Source organism: Limtongia smithiae (genome assembly GCF_038497785.1).
Source record: "Limtongia smithiae strain NRRL Y-17922 unplaced genomic scaffold V1518scaffold_16, whole genome shotgun sequence".
Taxonomy (NCBI): Eukaryota; Fungi; Ascomycota; class Lipomycetes; order Lipomycetales; family Lipomycetaceae; genus Limtongia; species Limtongia smithiae.
Window position 1 is genome coordinate 118744 of NW_027117637.1, and position 17708 is coordinate 136451.

General features: G+C 49.1%; 4 protein-coding genes across 4 annotated transcripts; 2 read left to right on the forward strand and 2 right to left on the reverse strand.

The window, feature by feature from the left end:
* Positions 1 to 3707: 3707 nt before the first annotated feature.
* V1518DRAFT_131240 (globin-like protein) lies at positions 3708 to 4655 on the forward strand. Its single transcript, XM_066900722.1, has one exon. The coding sequence runs from the start codon at positions 3891 to 3893 to the stop codon at positions 4386 to 4388; it is 498 nt and encodes a 165-aa protein (XP_066757193.1). The 5' UTR covers positions 3708 to 3890; the 3' UTR covers positions 4389 to 4655.
* A 2771-nt stretch (positions 4656 to 7426) lies between these two features.
* Positions 7427 to 9301, reverse strand: V1518DRAFT_423094 (Aldehyde/histidinol dehydrogenase). The gene is made up of 2 exons (XM_066905610.1): positions 9239 to 9301; positions 7427 to 9186 (listed from the first exon to the last, which is right to left on the reverse strand). Exons 1-2 carry the CDS (start codon positions 9287 to 9289, stop codon positions 7600 to 7602), a joined length of 1638 nt encoding a protein of 545 aa, XP_066757194.1. The 5' UTR covers positions 9290 to 9301; the 3' UTR covers positions 7427 to 7599.
* Positions 9302 to 10842: 1541 nt separating this feature from the next.
* On the reverse strand, positions 10843 to 11928 carry V1518DRAFT_398251 (Endonuclease/exonuclease/phosphatase; the record flags this gene model as incomplete). Its single annotated transcript, XM_066901835.1, has 1 exon — positions 10843 to 11928. Exon 1 carries the CDS (start codon positions 11881 to 11883, stop codon positions 10843 to 10845), a length of 1041 nt encoding a protein of 346 aa, XP_066757195.1. The 5' UTR covers positions 11884 to 11928.
* Positions 11929 to 12675: 747 nt separating this feature from the next.
* Positions 12676 to 14204, forward strand: V1518DRAFT_423096 (Endonuclease/exonuclease/phosphatase). Its single transcript, XM_066905611.1, has one exon. It carries the CDS (start codon positions 13059 to 13061, stop codon positions 14121 to 14123), a length of 1065 nt encoding a protein of 354 aa, XP_066757196.1. The 5' UTR covers positions 12676 to 13058; the 3' UTR covers positions 14124 to 14204.
* Positions 14205 to 17708: the final 3504 nt, after the last annotated feature.

The following is a 17708-nucleotide window of genomic DNA, read 5'->3' on the forward strand; positions in this document are numbered from 1 at the left end:
CTTCGCCGGGCCGGCTGCTACACTACTTGCAACCAGTCGTCCAGATCTAGTGCTCCTTAAGCGCTAACACTATCCGCAGGACGTCATTGCCAGCCAACCAGCCATTTCCTGCCCCCTTACGTGACGATACAGCTGGCAATATCTACGATTTGTACGTGATTATTGATACCGTTGGCGTCACCATACTGTACCGAGTCGTTGTCTCTATCTACCATGTCAGTCGATCTAATAGCCGATATGAAGAGCATTCATGCCAAGAACAACGAGTAAAATAAAATGCTAGAGAACTAAGTGCAGCAGCACAACGCATTGCCAAATGATTTAGTACTTTGAAGCTAACTTTGGTGAAGGCAGCCACGGAGCACAAAACTATCGAAGACACAGCTCGGCAAGGCTGGGTTAGCAACGCAGACTGCTATCGATAGAATTCACTACAGACAAGTCAGAAAGCATTGAATTGGTGCACATATGCAAGATTACCGATATTTAACATGCTGTTAAGACACTGACGGTCGTATTCGGCAATCAGATGCTCGGAAGGATACTTCGCTGCTCCAAGAAATATAAGCACTTTTATTCAACTTGCTTTTTTGGCTATGCAGAGCTACATTCAAAGCTACATCATACCCATGAAACTTATCGCGTGCATCAACTTGGACATCGTGACGAAAGGGGACGAAGATGTAGATGAGGACGAGGATGGGGAAGAAGAGAGCGAAGAGGGGCGCGAGGAGGCGGAGGACTAATTGATATGACATAGCGCACAATATGTGTTAATTGCTCGACAAAAACAGAGAAAGCAGGCTGATTTTGAATCTTTCACGACTCCGAAGAGTAGCGCTGTTCCGATGAGGCACGTCCTCAGTTTGCGCATTTACTTGATTTACTGACTATTGGTCGCGTAAAAATTGCCAGGCAGAGGAAAAAACTACCGGATATAGCAGGGGCATGTATATTGTCATTGCGGACATTTGAAGTTAGGTAGCACTACGCATTGAGGCTATACACTCTCTGATGTTTGCTCGTCTGTCCTCTGCACTCCATTTTTGCTATCTAAGAAATCTGGTTCTCAGTTGTCAAACAATCATATGGTGCATTGTGGCTTGAATTTATGTACTTGAATATATGTCGCATCCAGATCCGGCATGCCTCCTGTTCGTGTGCTGTTCTAGCAGGTGTGTTATCAATTGATAATCGGTCGTCACAAGCGCAATTGACAACATGACTAATCAGTAAGGCAGCCGTCCTCTTCTTCTTGTCTGTGGACATCGACGTTCGATACAGAGCATGAATAATGTGGAACTCAATACAGATGCTTGCTGATATGGGCTCATCTCGCATTGGCTTGTGGTTGACCGAGATTACAGATAGCTGGACTTGTAGCTTCTTGTGTACTCTCTTGTAAGAGTATAAATTCGCTACTGCTAGATACAGACTGAACGATTCAGGCATGCTGATCATGAAGAAGTGCGTGTTCTGCAGTTCACTGACGTATGGGTAGTGGAGAGCTCTGATTGGGCGTTCGAGAATGAGGTCTTCTCACACACAAAGGGCTGGTACACGCTGTTATATCTCCTACTTGAGACTGTGTGTCTTCGCGAGCAGGCCATTGGTTATACGTCATCAATAGCAATGAGCTGGTGCGCAGATCTGATGTCTGAGTTACTTGTACTCTTATCCTGGGTCAAGCGAAGACTGTAAATCTGCATTACAAGTCCACCGTCTCGCCCGATCACGAAGTACGCCGTGGTTGTACTGTGTCGTGATATGCGTGCATTCTTGTGGACTGGGGCATCTGCAGTCCTTTCTGTATTGCGTGATCGAGATTGTGCACATAATTGCAGCTTGACCGTGATTTCGCCCTGGCACAGTAGTGGAGTTGGAAATTGGAGCTGGTATACTATCAACGCACTCCGCTCGCTAAGTGAGGGAATCGAGACAAATCTTTTATAGCATCCCATATCCACGCTGATAATATCGACAATGACCAAAGTATATCTGAACACACAGAAAGATCTTCTTTGCGACCCATTTGAAACAACGCACAGGCCCACGGCTGTGCGCTACAACCGTGCATGCGTGAACTCAAGCACGGTGATAGTCTGACTAGCACCAACGCGTGGTGCTGTGCTGCCCGCCTGGCACATTTGACAGGGCCAACTTCCAACTAATATGGCTAATCGCGAGTTTGCCGACTCGAATGTGCGCGCCGGTCGGCGGCAACCTAATTCTAAGCGATGCTTGTGCGCTGCGAGCCCCCCGGTGGTTATGCCGCGACGACACCCCAGAGCTTACTTGGCTTCTAGAAACTCGCTCATGGTGCGACTCGCAACTGTATTCTTGGATATGCAATTGTTTAAAGTGTCCGCGTGGCTGCGCATTTGCTTGCAAAAGAACGATGATAACAAGTGATCGCGTGGCAGACGACGCGGGAAAAGTACAGACGGTTGAGATTTCTGTCGTTCTTGCGTTAGCCAGATGTGATTTTTACATATCGCTTCGCCGATCTTTGAGTGAAGTTGACGCGTGCAGCCTCAGGCTATTCTGCAACAAGGTCATAGATACGACGATTTTGTCATTAGTTTATGGACGCAGTGGAAGAATACAGCCACACTGTGTCGCCCTCAGGCTGCGTTACTGAGAGATCTATAGTTACATAATTCCTCTCATGCTGTTGCACGGAGCTGATATCCCAGCGACGTGAACTGATCGCTTGCAAGCCCGAGACTGAGGGTGGCGTCGTTCTGGAAGCTGTCGTATAAGCTATGCATAATCCTGCCAATCGTCCACGGGACAGATGATTCGGAAGGTTGCGATGTCGGCGTCGCACTAGTACATCTTGCCAAGAAGCAGAACTATCATTGGCGTCTACAACTCTATCTCGCTGATCGCACTGAATGCATAGTTTACTATGTTATGGCCTATTCACCAGACTGATATCCAGTGGCATCAACTGGGCATCTGGAAGAGCAAGCTCTACAATGCGCTGAAGCTTGATAAACTCCACCGTCCTCGGAAATGAAGGTAGTAGGATGAAAACATATGTCGTCATCGCCCATTTGCAGCTACCAAGTATCCACGACGGAGATCAGAAGAGTGTGCAAAATAGGATACCCCAATCAACTGTGGCTCAGCCTGCAAGGTTGTGTACTTAGTGGAATGGCGAATTGATTGCGGTAAGGCTGAGTCAGGGGGTAGCGTGACAAACCGTGGCATGTGTCAACCTGTCAGGTGGTGCGCGTGGCTGGCTACAAACCAATCAGTCCAGGAGGAATGCCAATTATGGGACCAACGCGATGCCTTTTCAAGACGTGTTGGTGGGCGCGGCCGACGGCTCAGCGTACGCACTTACTCGCAGATGCAATGCAGGCGACCAGAACGAGGTGTGCTTGCGAGCTCGTATCTTCTCGAGAAGTAGACAGCTCATGCTTCAGAACTGCTGGTTCGCGCGGGAGAGACTGGGTTCTCCATCACGCCGGTAGATTTCTAGCGCGAACAGAATCGGCTTGTATTTTACACCGCTGAAATTGCTAACACAAATCGTTCGGTAACGCATTCCAAGTCGCCATCCTGTACTAAAAAATTTTGTCAGAGTAGACCTTGAACTTCGCCGTATTCATGGCCGCTTACAGACCAAGAGTGTGGCGTACATACGAACGAGTCCAAAGCTTATCGCGTTGCACCGGTTATCAGCTGCGCGCCATACGCCTCGTCGGATGTCACCAAACCTAGTCTCCGCAGCACACCTTTCTTTATTGACGCCGCCCAGCGTATGCCTCACGATGAGTCGCGCGGGCGGTACACATATATACGGCCCACATGTCCAGGGCTGACCTCATACCTACTTTTCGAAAATCCCAGTCCGCAATTACACCTCGCCCGCAATACACATGGCCACCGAAATCCAATACCCCACTGATGACGACCTGAAGCTGATCGCAGACTCATGGGGAGCGATCATAAGTCGGACTTTTCCACCGTCAGACCCTCCAGCCAAGGTGGACGACATGGCTGTTGGCACTCGTTTCACCTATGAGTTCTACCAGCATCTTTTCGAGTCAAATCCGGAAGTGCGGTCCATGTTCCCCGACATTGAAGCACAATCCGACGCGCTCGCGGGCATCCTTGGGGTGGTTATCAATAACGGCGACAACTTGGCATCGCTCAAGACCGCAGTGTTAAACCTTGGATATCGCCACGGTCACCAGTATAACGTCACTCCGGCGCAGTATGACGCGGTCGGCGCGAACTTGGTCAAGACTATCAAGGAGTGGTGCGAGGCGCAACAAAAGTGGGATGATGAGATGACTGCGGCTTGGGTCAAGGTTTACACAATCCTGGCCGGTTGGATGATCGAGGGACAAGCTCTTGAAAGTCCTGTCGATTGAGCGCTCCATCTTTGTCGAAGCTTTCCTACTTTCGAATGACCAAGTTAGGAGATTTAGCGACTTTAACGTGATGTGTCGTCCTAAATGTAATTGCTCCATTTCTTCTGTCTGAACAAATTGATCTTGATCTCCAATGCCTCGGCAATTTCTACTACGCGCTGTAAAGTAAAATGCATCTCCATATTGTCTCATTCTCTGCAGATACTTCCTCTCCATCTGTCTGGCGACGCGCAGATCGCGTTTGCGCTCTCCCATCGACCCCCAACCAACGGAAATAGGGTTACGCGAACAAACTTGACGTGTCGCTGAAATTAATGTCTGGACTTCTCGTCACGGACTATCGTTGTTCCGCAGAGCTGCATCTCCAAGTCCCAGCGATACTTGCTAAATCGTAATATATTGGCGTTAGCTCGCAACAAGGCGCGGAGAATATAAATATCTTCAGCGATGTATTCACTATCTCCTCTTTAAGCAGTTGGACAGGGTTCATATTCGGATCAAGAGTGATATCGACATAGAGAGGATGGTGGTTGATCATATGGTGACCGTCGTCAAGGAAGTTCTCACCGACGCGGTAACGAAGCGGCGCCCAGCCGCCAGACGAAGGACGCATAGCAAAAGTACTACAAGCGAACGACGTTCTAGTACTCTCAGTCGGAAAGCCCAAAACACAGGAAAGATAGCCGCCGCGGCGCTCGGGCGCGTCACCTGCATATTGTCCTTGAAGTAGAAGGTGTTGTCCATGGTGTTTGCGCAGTTGGCGGAGAAAGTGAAGTTGATAGTCGTCATGGACTCTGTGCCGGTGAGTATCGTGTACACGTCGCTGGAGGAGACTCCAGGCACGCAGTTCAGGCAGCCGAGGAGGAACGCTGGTCCGCGGTTGTTGTACACTTCGTATGACGCGCCATCTGATGAGCGATGCGCTGAGTTTCCGGGAGTCGTTCGACACATAGTCAAGGTGTGTGCTGATTAAGAAAAAAGTATAGCTGGTAGAAATAACGTGAAGGCGAGCAATCGTGGCAATGCGGTAACTGCCTGTGCCAGAGTACCTACACAAGTCGTGGGAAGTAGTTGTCAACCAGAAGACATCCGGGTGCGTAAGCTTGAACAAAGTCAAATCGTAGAACACGACAACAAACTCCTCCGAAGTAACACCATCGTCGTGACCCACGCCGGCGTATTCCACTGGGATCCTAGTAACTCAATCAAATCCGATATCTTATTGCTGTGATGTTGTCGTGGTGGATTACCCATGAGAGCAAGCGCACATCAGAGATTACAAGCACCGGTGTGAGTGCCGACAACGCGAGCAGAGCGAAGGACAGAGAGATCCTCATTGTATGATGTGGGATGCGAATGAGACGTTGGAAGAAAGCACGAAAATTCGTTCAATTGATGTATAGAGGTCGCGGCGCCGAGATATGTTTCGTACTGGAGGACTCATCACGGGGACGCTGAACGTAGATACTCCGCGTCTTCGTGGCCAACGGCATTATCAATCCGACAGAACCATTACAAGTAGAAGTCGTGCCCATGAAAACTGCCGAGAAAATCAAATCCACGTCTGTGCGATCGTCTAGTTTGCAGAATTCTAGGTCGCATGCACCTGGATGATCTGTGAAATGGAATGAACATATAATCATTGCCAGATATGACATGTTGAAAGCAGTCGCCGCGGGCGTCAAAAATTGTGGCTGGCGTGCCTCGGTAAGCATGTTGCTGAATATTGCCGTGTCAGAGAATTACCGCGACTGGCTGTTAGCTTCAGCGTTTCCTGACGACCACGAAGCTTGATCAAACTTGGGTGCTATATGTATAGTTGTAATTCTGTGTCAACGGCTTGCTGGTCCGATTCAGACCTATTTAATTCTTGAATCGGCTCCAACACAGAACAATACATGTAAAATTATGCTTAGCTGTACGCCAGAAATCAATCAACTTTCGCGACTGCAATAGACATAAACTCGCCTGGAGACAAGCGACGCTCTTAGCAGCCTAAATGACACCAGAATTAAGCTATAAATGTTAATTTACGCCGAAGTTAAGAAGCGAGATTGTAACAGCGGGCCTCAAGTGCTGTGCGGGATACCAAGCGATGATCTAGTGTACTACTCCGGCGTAAAGTCCACTCCGCCACCCAAGGAACGATCTAATCATACCATTGTTCGTCGAACACTTTCATAGAGTGCGATCGGCGGTCGTCCCACGCCACCGAATGGTACGCGGGACAGTAAGCGTGCTGTTTCAGATCTGGCCTTTGATTACGGACATTCTCGGCGGCTCGATTGCATCTGAACTCTGCATCTGCTCCCGATTAGGCACGCTTTCCCGGAGGCACGAGTTGTCGTGAGATGTGGACGTGACTTGCAGCACAGCAGCTGCACTTGTAACCCCATAATTATTTGTTATGCGGTAAAGCCGGCATGGAGATGGCCGTCGTCGGAATTTTCATCGGTGCCCCTCCACATAGCCACCCTTTTCTCACTCGTTATCTACGGCTTGGCCGCCTTGAAGCTTGCTGCTGCTGTGTGGACGAAGAAGACGTCCTCGCCATAACCTATGACGATGTCATCCTCGTTCAGTCTTGAAATCTGCGTTATGACTCCATGAGCGACTCCATATACTACCCCCAGACTGCGAGCGGACTCCATGCGACTGTACCGTACACGTCCGAGGCCAGCTGGTACAGCTCTTACACTGAAAAAGCCTAGTCCACGCGTCGTATCGGTGCTGCGTCCACGATCCAGTTCATGAACCCGAGCGTTCTGTGCATGCAGGAGGCCCTAAACCGTCAAGTCGTCGATCTCGCGGGTATGATGCCTGAATACACTGCTGAAACGGATCACCGGCCGCTCGATTCGCGTCGTGGTCTAGAGCATGGTACCTCGAAGCTCGAGGCGGAATCTCTCCGAAGAGCACATCGCCGCAATCAGTGCGGCACAGAGGTGTTCGGTTGAACATCTCCCCGGGTACCGGTCTGGCACTAATGGAAGGCTGGAATACTGACTTGACTTTGGACGGGTTTGGAATTCTTAACTGTTAATGGCTACGTGATATACGATTTCCTGTGTAAGCTACTGGTCATAACTATATATTAGAATCTGGTTTATCAAGGTCCGTTGTTGCAGCAAATAAATAATAATATGATCCACAGAGGGAATCATCGCTTCATGCTATATCAGGCTTGCGCTTTTCAGTCGGCGCACGCATATTAAGCAACGTTGCTAGGATAAAACACCTCATTGGTCTCGTAGAATGTCTCTTTGATGCTGCGGATACTAACGAACCGCGACAGAATATTGCCACTACCACTCTTGTCATTTGTACCCGATTGGCGTGCGCCGCCAAACCATTGCTGGGCTACGACGGCACCAGTGCTCTTATCGTTGATGTAGAAATTCCCAGCCGCATTGCGCAGCTTCAACAAGGCGAGATCAATAGCCTCACGCGACTTAGCGAAGACGCTTCCGGTTAAGCCGTAGTCGGTGACGATGTCAATTGCGTCCATAACGTTCTCGTAGTCGTCATCGCTGTACACGTAGACGCTCAGTAGTGGTCCAAAGAACTCGCGACTTAAGGTGTAGTGCTCTTGGTCTGTCGTCACAATGACTGTAGGAGTAACGAAGTATCCCTTTGATCCGTCAGCGATCCCTCCAGTGAGGACTTCAATCTTATCATCCGAGCGCAGTGCATCAAGTACTCCATTCAGCTTATTAAACGACTCAGCGTGAATTACTGGTCCAATAAATGACGTGAGATCTGCGGGCGGACCAATTGTGAGAGCTGCGGTTTCGGATATCAACAACTCGCGGAACTGTGGCCATACCGAGCGCGCAACGTATAACCTAGATGTAGCCGAGCATTTCTGGCCCTGGTACTCAAATGCGCCGCGCACTGTTGCGCGCACTGCACTTGGCACGTCCGCTGATTGATGCACTAGGTGGAAATTCTTGCCGCCCGTCTCGCCAACAATGCGGGGAAACGATCGAAATTTCGGCAGGTTGCACGCAATCATCTTATAAATACTCTGAAACACTGCGGTGCTACCAGTATAATGCAGAGCTGCGAAGCTGCGCGACAGCAAAACCTCCGCAGTGATGTCCGCTGCGTCACCTGGAATGAAGTTGACGACGCCATCGGGTAGCCCAGCTTCGACAAAAATGTTGTATAGCAGGTAATTAGAGATCACTGCATGCGGCGATGGCTTCCAGAGCACAACGTTGCCAACAACGGCTGGCGCGGCGACAAGATTTCCCGCAATGGCTGTGAAATTGAACGGAGTGACCGCGTACACAAAGCCTTCCAACGGCCGATACTCCGCTCTGTTCCAGATCCCCGGTGCTGTGCGGATCGGTTGTTCCGCATACATCTCGTGGGCGTACAACGCATTAAACCGCAAGAAATCAATCAACTCAGCCGCAGCATCGATTTCAGCCTGGTAAATGTTCTTTCCCTGTCCAAGCATAGTCGCAGCTAGTAGTTCGTAGCGGTACTTTGTCGCAATCAACTCCGCCGCCCTAAGAAACACGGCGCAGCGCGCGTCAAGCGAGGTGTTTGCCCAGTGCTGCCGTGCGCGCTGCGACGCGACAACCGCATGGATCACGTCCTCACGCGACGCCTGCGACGTTAGGGCAAGAGCGCACGTAGGATCTGCAGGATCAAGATGCTTAACCATGGCTTTTGTAAATTTGCTCTTGCCCCCAATCACAAGCGGAATCTTGAGTGGAAGCTGAGCCTTCAGTGACGTAATGGCGGCAGCCAATGCTGCACGCTCTGGCGATCCGGCCGCATATGATTTCTTCGATCTCTCGTCAGCACATGTGCAAATAATGCGAATTCAATTAACATACAACTGGCTCGTTCTCAACACGCGGGACATGAAACGTGCCGAAAGACGCCATGACTGGTGTGGGGAAGTCTTGGAGCTGAAGAATTTGGGAGGGCGGTTTTCACCCCGCATCCTGCGAATTCCCAACGTACATGACGTCATGAAGATCACGTGATTTGAAATTGCGTACAGTGGCTCAATATGTGTATTTTAATCAGTGGTCTGAACGTGTGTTCTGATTAGGAGTATGCCAGTAATCGTGGCGGTCTCGATGAGGGAGGTATTGCCATACGACACTTGACACGCAACTTGACTCTTTCAATGATTATCGCGAACATCATACTCAGGTTCCGGACAGTGTGACAAGTTACAAATATCCACAGCGAGATTGGTAAGAAGCTGGCGAACGCAAGAATCTTGTCATTTGGTGTTATCATGGTCTTCTGCGTGCAAATTGGTGGTGAATTTGAATGTGATCTGAAAATCTTAGTGACTTCATCAACACCCACCAGACCTAAATTTACCATCCCGCAGCACATTAGTACTTCGGGATGATTACGTGCAAGTTCTGTGTATGACCGTAGAGCAATTTCTGTCGTTTCTTTGAATGCTCACACAACGACGGAAGACGGTCCTACTTCTCCTGGGCAATGGTGACCACCCTACAGAGACCAGGGCAAAGATAAATCGGATTCGTAGTAAGCATCAGGGGCGGCTATGGTGGCAATAGCGACGGTGACAGCGGCAGTCTTAACCCGTTGTGATCTGAGTTTGTTGATTTCTGCGTACCTTCCGACGGCGAAAGTTGTGGCGGTTTCCATATTTCGATACAATACCCGGGCAGAACTACCGGTTCTTGTGGTGCGTGCACCAAGCCGTGGATTAATAATACACTTTGCCTTTCAAGGACAGGAAAAGAAGTACGACGCTTTCTTGATGCTAAAGTTCGGATAGTCCTATGGTTGGCGAAACAGGAACTTCAGTAGCGATATTTAAGGATAGCGACCGAGTGCTCTGAACATGTCGCTGTAGTAGAAAGTCTTATCTAACGCGTCAACTCCCTTCTTCACTTTCACTTTACTCCGCAAACTCTCTACTATCCTTTATATAGATATATCTTTTGTATTTGGCCATCCGTCATGGTAAATACTGAATTTCGCCATGTTGGGAAGCCTGTCCGATGTAGCAGTCAGTTTGACAATGAATTCCCGACGAAAGATTATTGGTAGTACAGAGGCGGTTTAACAGCAACGAAGAAGACACGAATTACATAAGTCATACTTTGTGTCCCTCTACTAGTTATTGTGTAACTTGTTCCAGGCTGATCTCTGGATTGCCTGTCTGCGTTGATCGAAGTTTGTTTCAGGGGCCGTCAGAGCATGTGCGCTGCGCTTACTCATTAGTGCCGTCTTACACACGAACAAGCGATGTGGCCTATGCACTCAGCCGTGCACCAAAGAGCTACGGCACGCGACCCACCGAAAATAGGGCACACGGTCTCAGGAACTAGTAGCTAATTGTAAGAAAATTGCGCAGATGCAGAAAACTAAGTTAAATATGATTAAAACTGCGATTAAATATAATACAGCAACTGTATCCTCTAATTATCACTTTATCGCAAACAATTTAGACCGGGTTGACGTTGGGGTCAATAGTAAGGTCAACATAGAGAGGACGATGGTTGCTCATATGGTAGCCGTCGTCAAAGAAGTTTTCGCCAACGCGGTAGCGAACGGGTGCCCAGCCACCAGACGAAGGACCCATAATGAAGTTGATGCGAGAAAATGACGTCGTAGTACCCTCTGCAAGGAAGCCAGTGACGGTGGAAAGATGGCCGCTGCGGCGTTCTGAGGGTGTAGCCTCCATAATATCTTTGAAGTAGAAAGTATTGTCCATTGTGTTTGCATAGTTAGCAGAAAACGTAGAGTTGATAGTAGTCATTGACTCGGCACCAGTGGCGATCTCGTAAGCATCACTAGACGAAGAACCAGGCGCGGAGTTAAGACAGCCAAGAAGAAACGTAGGCCCGTACTTGTTATAGGTCTCGTAAGACGCGCGCCATCTGATGAGCGACGCACCAACTTTGCGGGAGTCGTTGGAGACATCATCAAGGTGAGTGCTGATGACGACAAAAGTGTCACCAGTCGCAATGACCGAAAAGCGGGCAACCGTAGCAATGCGGTAACTACCAGCACCAGAGTACTTGGACACGTCGTAAGGAGTAGTTGTCAACCAGAAAACGTCCGAGTGGGAGAGCTTGAACAGAGTAGAGTCGTAGAACACTGCGACAAACTCGCCAGAGGCAACGCCATCATCACGGCCAACACCGGCGTACTTCCACTGCGAACCGAGCAACAGAATAAGATCTGACATCTGATTGCTGTACGCGCCCTGAATAGCAAAAATTCCGACTTTGTTAAACGACACTTCGTTGGAAATCTCAAGGCGACGCTTGGCCCAAGAAACTTCGGCGTAGGTGCTATAGTAGCTCATCTCCTCGTCGTAGGGAACTGTGGCATTGAGCGCGGCAATTGTCTCTGCGACAGTCGTAGTATCGGTGATATCATCGGGATGGACGACCCAAGTAAGCATGCGAATGTTGGAAATCGCAAGCACGGGCGAGAGGACCGATAAGGTGAGGAGGACAGAAGCAACAGAGAACTTCATCGTAGACTAGGGAATGGAGACAGGACAGTGATGCGATGGAGAGTACGAGAATATCAGTCAAGGATATATAAAGCTATCAGTCCCTGGTTCTACTCAGCAAGGCATTCCTTGCCGGAGGGCTTACCGAAGACCCGAAATTCATCGCCGGCGGCGACAGGAAACAGAACAGACCAATACGATCAGCAGAAGCACACATGGGTTAAGGCGAGCAAATGAGAAGTCCCCGTCCGTGCTGCAATGCAAAAGTCCAGTTCATGATCCTGTGCGTGCCGCGGAATTGCAACTGGAATGAAGCGCATCCAGTGTTTCTCATATGTACAACCTGGCAGCGTTCATCGCCGAAGTCAGACACCGGACTGATTCCGGTTCTTGGCAAACACGTTGGCAAGCCACGAATGTGAAGTCCAGCGGTCAAAGTTGTTGTCCGGACTAGATCGACTGAGGCTAGCGGCCTATATAATATGCTTGAGCACTGATCAGTCTGAATATCCGTCTAAATTCAAGAAAGGGGTTCGGTGTGTCTCTCCGACGGTAGTTTCGTCTGAAACTCTATATTTAATCCTCTGGGCTGATGACTTCGTCAAAATTCGTTACGATATTCACACGGGAATTATTCTGGCTGAATTGCATCGAAATTCCTGTAAAAATGAGTTCTACATAGCTGCAAAGGTGCGCGGCAGCGCACACGGATATGTGAGCAACCTTAACTTATAGAAACAAACTAGTCTCATTCAGTTTAGCTTCGAATCTAGGGCGTTACATATCAAGCGAAGGAGGCGGAAATGCGGGTTCCCGCAAGGCGCGATTAAACTCTGCCAAGAGATGAGCCGAGACGCTTCGCCGTGCCAAGAAACTACGAGAGGGATCCAATCAGGCCACGGATCCACGAACACGTTCCCACATTTTGTACTTCATCGCGTCCTATTTTGGACAACGAGTCAGTCGACGCAGTGTCTCACCCAAAATTGGCAGAGGTATGACCTGCATGGTGATTTGTTTAGGACGAGAAATATGTTTGCTGGAATCCGCATTAGGCACGCGCCGACGGCCAGGCACTCCCGAGATCCCGACGCGCCTGCTCTGCTGCTCACGATGCACAGGTATATGTTTCGGGGTCTACCCTTAATTGAAGAAATGCATCCGCCGTCTGTCTCTACTCTCAAGCGCCTCCAGTCATGTTTTCCTCACTCATTATCTGCGGTTTGGCCGCTTTGGAGCTTGTTGCTGCTGCGTCGACGAAGAAGACGTCCTCGACTACCTATGCCGATGTCATTCGCGTTCAGTCTTGGAATTTGCGTTATGACTCCATGAGCGACTCCATATACTACCCCCAGACTGCGAGCGGACTCAATGCGACTGTACCTTACACGTCCGAGGTCAGCTGGTACAGCTCTTACACTGAAAAAGCCTGGTCCACGCGTCGTATCGGTGTTGCGTCCACGATCCAGTTCATGAACCCGGGCGTTCTGTGCATGCAGGAGGCCCTAAACCGTCAAGTCGTCGATCTCGCGGGTATGATGCCTGAGTACAAATGGATCGGCGTCGGACGTGACGATGGTAATACCTCTGGCGAATACTCAACCATCTTTTACCGACCTGAGCTTGTAACGCTCCACTCTTGGGATTACTTCTGGCTTTCGCCGACTTACACCGTTCCGTCCAAGTACACTGGCGCTGGCAGTATCCGTATCGCTACCGTCGGCCGCTTCACCTCCGCCAACGGTACCAAGTTCAGCGCAATCTGTACGCATTGGGACGACCAATCTGAGGACGCTCGCCAGTACGCCGCGTCTATGATTCGTTACCGCGGCGCGTACGAGACCAAGAAGTGGGGCGAGGTTCTGCTCTTCGGCGATTTCAACTCTCCATCTTCTGGTTCGGATGATGGCGGCTACAATATTATCACCGGCGCGGAGGACATGGTCAGTGTTAACGCGACCTTCCTCGCGGAATACAAGTCGAGTCTCTCAGACACTTTCGTCATGGAAGATCTTCTCAAATACACTCCTCCGCAGAACCGCTCTGGCAATCATGCTACTTTCCAGGGTTTCGTCAAGGTCACGGATACTTCTGACCTTAAGAGAATTGACTTTATCATGGGTGGCAGCAACTCGACCATCACCCCGCTTCGTTACCGCGTGGAGGAGATGTTCTTTGATAATGGTTATCATCAGAGCGATCATCGTCCTGTTATCGCTGATGTTCAACTTGGAACCTATAAAGTCAGCAAAAGCAAGTAATCATCGACTTTCTTTTGTATTTTGAAGACTGTGGTTATGTATAGTCGAGTGCGGTGTCAATTAACTGCAGCGAGATAATAGAGCGATTAATTTCATATTGTGATTGCCGGTGCTCCAAAGTATGATTTGCGATACTATATATCAAAGCTCAAGAGTTTAGAGTCATTACAATTTTCCCGCTTTGTTGTAGCGCGGTGCCCCAGTGCCATCCTTGTCGAGGATTTTCGAGCGCAACCGCCTGACCTGCAAAAAAAATTAAGCGAAGCACGTGGTCCGGAGATAGCTCCTTCAACCTTTAGTATCGTGCACGGATATCGGAAATTAAATTAACCGACAGATATTGGCGTTTTGCTGCCAGTTCCGAATTGCGGACAACTCGTTGGATATATATCTCCTGAAATAGCTTGCACTAACAGCCGATCAACACGAGACTTGTTACTAATTGTAGATATATTAAACTGCGTGGGAACGAGCTACAGTGCTATTTGCTGTGTCTCTGTGTTCGTTCACTGCTAAAACTTGTGGCGTGAGACCACCGTAACGAGGGTTTGGTTTTTGGGCTCCCGCATTCTGTACTAGTTTTTGTAAGACATGCATCAATCAACGGACTGTTTAACAATTGTCTCTTTCCCTTTCATCTCTCTCGTCTCAAAGGTGTTCTACTAAACAAGTAACAAATTAATCTCAACAAGGGAGCCATAAACATCTACTATTTTGCTCACTTGTACGAGTTGCATGTCGTCTTTTGCACAGGCTACCACTGCGTTTGTGTGGTAGACGAAGTGTTTAGCTACTTGCACGTCTATCACAAAGATGTGACGCCAGAGCGCCGGGGGCCCGTTGTCCAAGCGATCCAACAGATGGATATTTTTCAGTGTCAGAGCGAGCTGGCCAGCTTTCCGTTTTCTGCCGCCGTCTCGGCCGGCGATCGCGCAGCTCTGAGCGCCGCGGACCAGCGGCCGGCAGTGTCAGGTATACGGGTATATCACCGACAAGCCGCGACGGATTCGGGTTAACAGGCGCAAGTGACACTACTTTACTAAGATTCCGAACTAACATTCCGTTTGATTATCCGGAAGTAGAAGAGAAGGAGCGGAGGTTCAGGGCTACTGGAACATGTATGGGAGCGAGAATGTATTTCTGCTATTGTGAGTGAAAATTGGAATTTGTGCTTGTAGGTGAAGTTTATCCCTGTCATTCTATATGAATAACTTAGCAAAACAATTTCACTTTTGATCCCCTTCTGCCACCGGACGACACCACGGAAGCAAGTACCTGTTCGGATAATGTGCGGTAAAGCACTCTCATCATTCTATGTCGGGCCCCGTCGTGCCTTCGGTGGACAGGTCAAAGAGACGGACGATAGTTGCAAAGGCAATATACATCTCTGCCCAAGAGGTTCAGACCAAAGCACATGCGCGACCCTCGACTAAACGGCCCCGGCCAATGTTCCAGGTCTGTCAAATTCTACTTATTTTTATTTGATGACAATTCCATCTCGGTCTCGTCCTTCAGCCATCGCCGCGACCGAAATTCCAGTGCGTCCTCGCCCAGATCTCGGTCGACCGATGTACATACATAATTGCCATGCCGACAATGCCCGCCGGGATGTACTGATCAGAGATCGTCGCACCTCCTGACGGAACGACATGCGCTATTGCTACGGCCGAGAGAAAGAAGCAGAGCGATTCTCTGATGGTGGCCGTTAAGAGTCGGAGCGGCTCTAGCTCTGCGAGAGAAGGCGGCTTGTCGATATCTGGCCAGACCGACCAAATCTCTTATCACAGCTTCTCCAGCAGTACGGGTTGCCGTATCGCGTATCAGTGGCCCATCAACACACAGTCGGCGATCGCGCTGACCTTTGCAAAAGTGATGGCAAACCCTTCGTCCTGCGAATCTTTCAAGTTGAGCAGCTTCTTTTACCGATGGACTGCAGATCTATTATGCGACAGAAGACCGTCTGGTGCGGGACCGTGTCGGACTTTGCAGGGCAGTCGAGCACCTTTTGCATCTGGCGATGGACAAAGTCTATCACCTGGTAGATACGTGGCAGCAGCTTCTTTGCGTCGGGCACCATACTCATGAGCAGAGAAGGTGGTACAGACAAGACCACTTATGAAGCCACGGGAAATTGTACTAGATTGACAGAACATGCACGCTGGTTTCCATACATAGTAGTATGGGATCACAACAGTCTGGAGCGTCGAGCGCCTGTAGACAGTCGCCAAAACTGAAATACATGACGGAGTCGAGCGTATAGGATTGGACAGCATAGAGAAGGTCGACAGAATTGTCCTTCGCGGTGGCTTTAGAAATCGACGATGCCGGGCTGGTTACCCGCAGTACAAGTTAGATCAAAGACACGGTCAGTCTCTCTCACCTACACTTCCTCATATTACGTCCTCCAAGTTTTAGATTGCCATCTTGGAAAATATCGCAAGAAGAGCCTCTCGTCGCTCCTTTGCTTGAGTATATTTCAAGAACATAACGGAACAATGTCTGACACCAGGGATAAGATAGAGGCTCGGGTCCTTGCCCCTTATATTTTTGCTGTTGTATATCTCATGGAATGTGTTTGGTCGTGAAATGAAGCTGTATAGAAGAACATTTGTAAGCAACTATAGGAAACAATGGGAATTTTAAGCTCGAAACAAACTTCATTTGGGAAGATGCGAAAAATCTCCCTATGTATAGCATTAGAACTATAGATAAAGGTAACTAGTTCTCGCCTAATTTTCTTTCCTACCGTACATTTTGTGAAGGTTAAAGAGCTCATAGCCCAATGTATCTTCTTTGACAACTTCTTTGTATGCCCTTCACTACGTCGTTGCTCTGGATACCAATGGACCAGGGAATTCCCGGAACGGATGGAAATAGATGTTGTAATCGGCCTGCAACAACTCAACAAGAGCTGCAGCTGCATGCGTTGTGATCAAAACCAGTACAAGGTGCATTCTCAGCTTCAAACACGGCTCCTGGGGGATGATCACAAATCGTAGAATAGACCAGCAGAATAACAGAATAGCAGAACTCTACAAAGAAGGATGTTTATGTGAATGTGTCAGCAGCACAAAGAACGAGAACGTTAAAGTGACCACTATAAATCAATAAATTGGATACTCCGCAAGTCCGAGAAGAAAGTGAAAATGGTTATCATGATCATTCCTTCCAAATGAATGGCTTTTCTTCTTTCCGGTTCTTCTTCGGTGTGCCGAAAGAACATCCATGGTGTGTGTCGGCTAGCGATGTGTTCTCGTATTAGTGGAGACGGGTCCAGAAGGATTGTGTCGATGTGGCTAGTTTAGCACATCATTCTAGTATGAAGCCCGATCTAGCTCGTCCCCGCCGCACTTTCGTACCTCTTTAAACCACAGGAGGGTACCTCTATATGTACATAACCAAAGCCGCCCGTTTAGACCAATTCAGGAGAAGCCCGATTTGGAGCCTCTCCCTCACCGATTCAACACTTGAAAGAGTCCTCTTACGAGATATCTCGTTTATTTCGCGAGGCAACGAAGCTATACCCCATCTGATCAGATAGCATATTCTAGCGCTCCAACGCCTAGAGGTTTCTTACCTAGACAG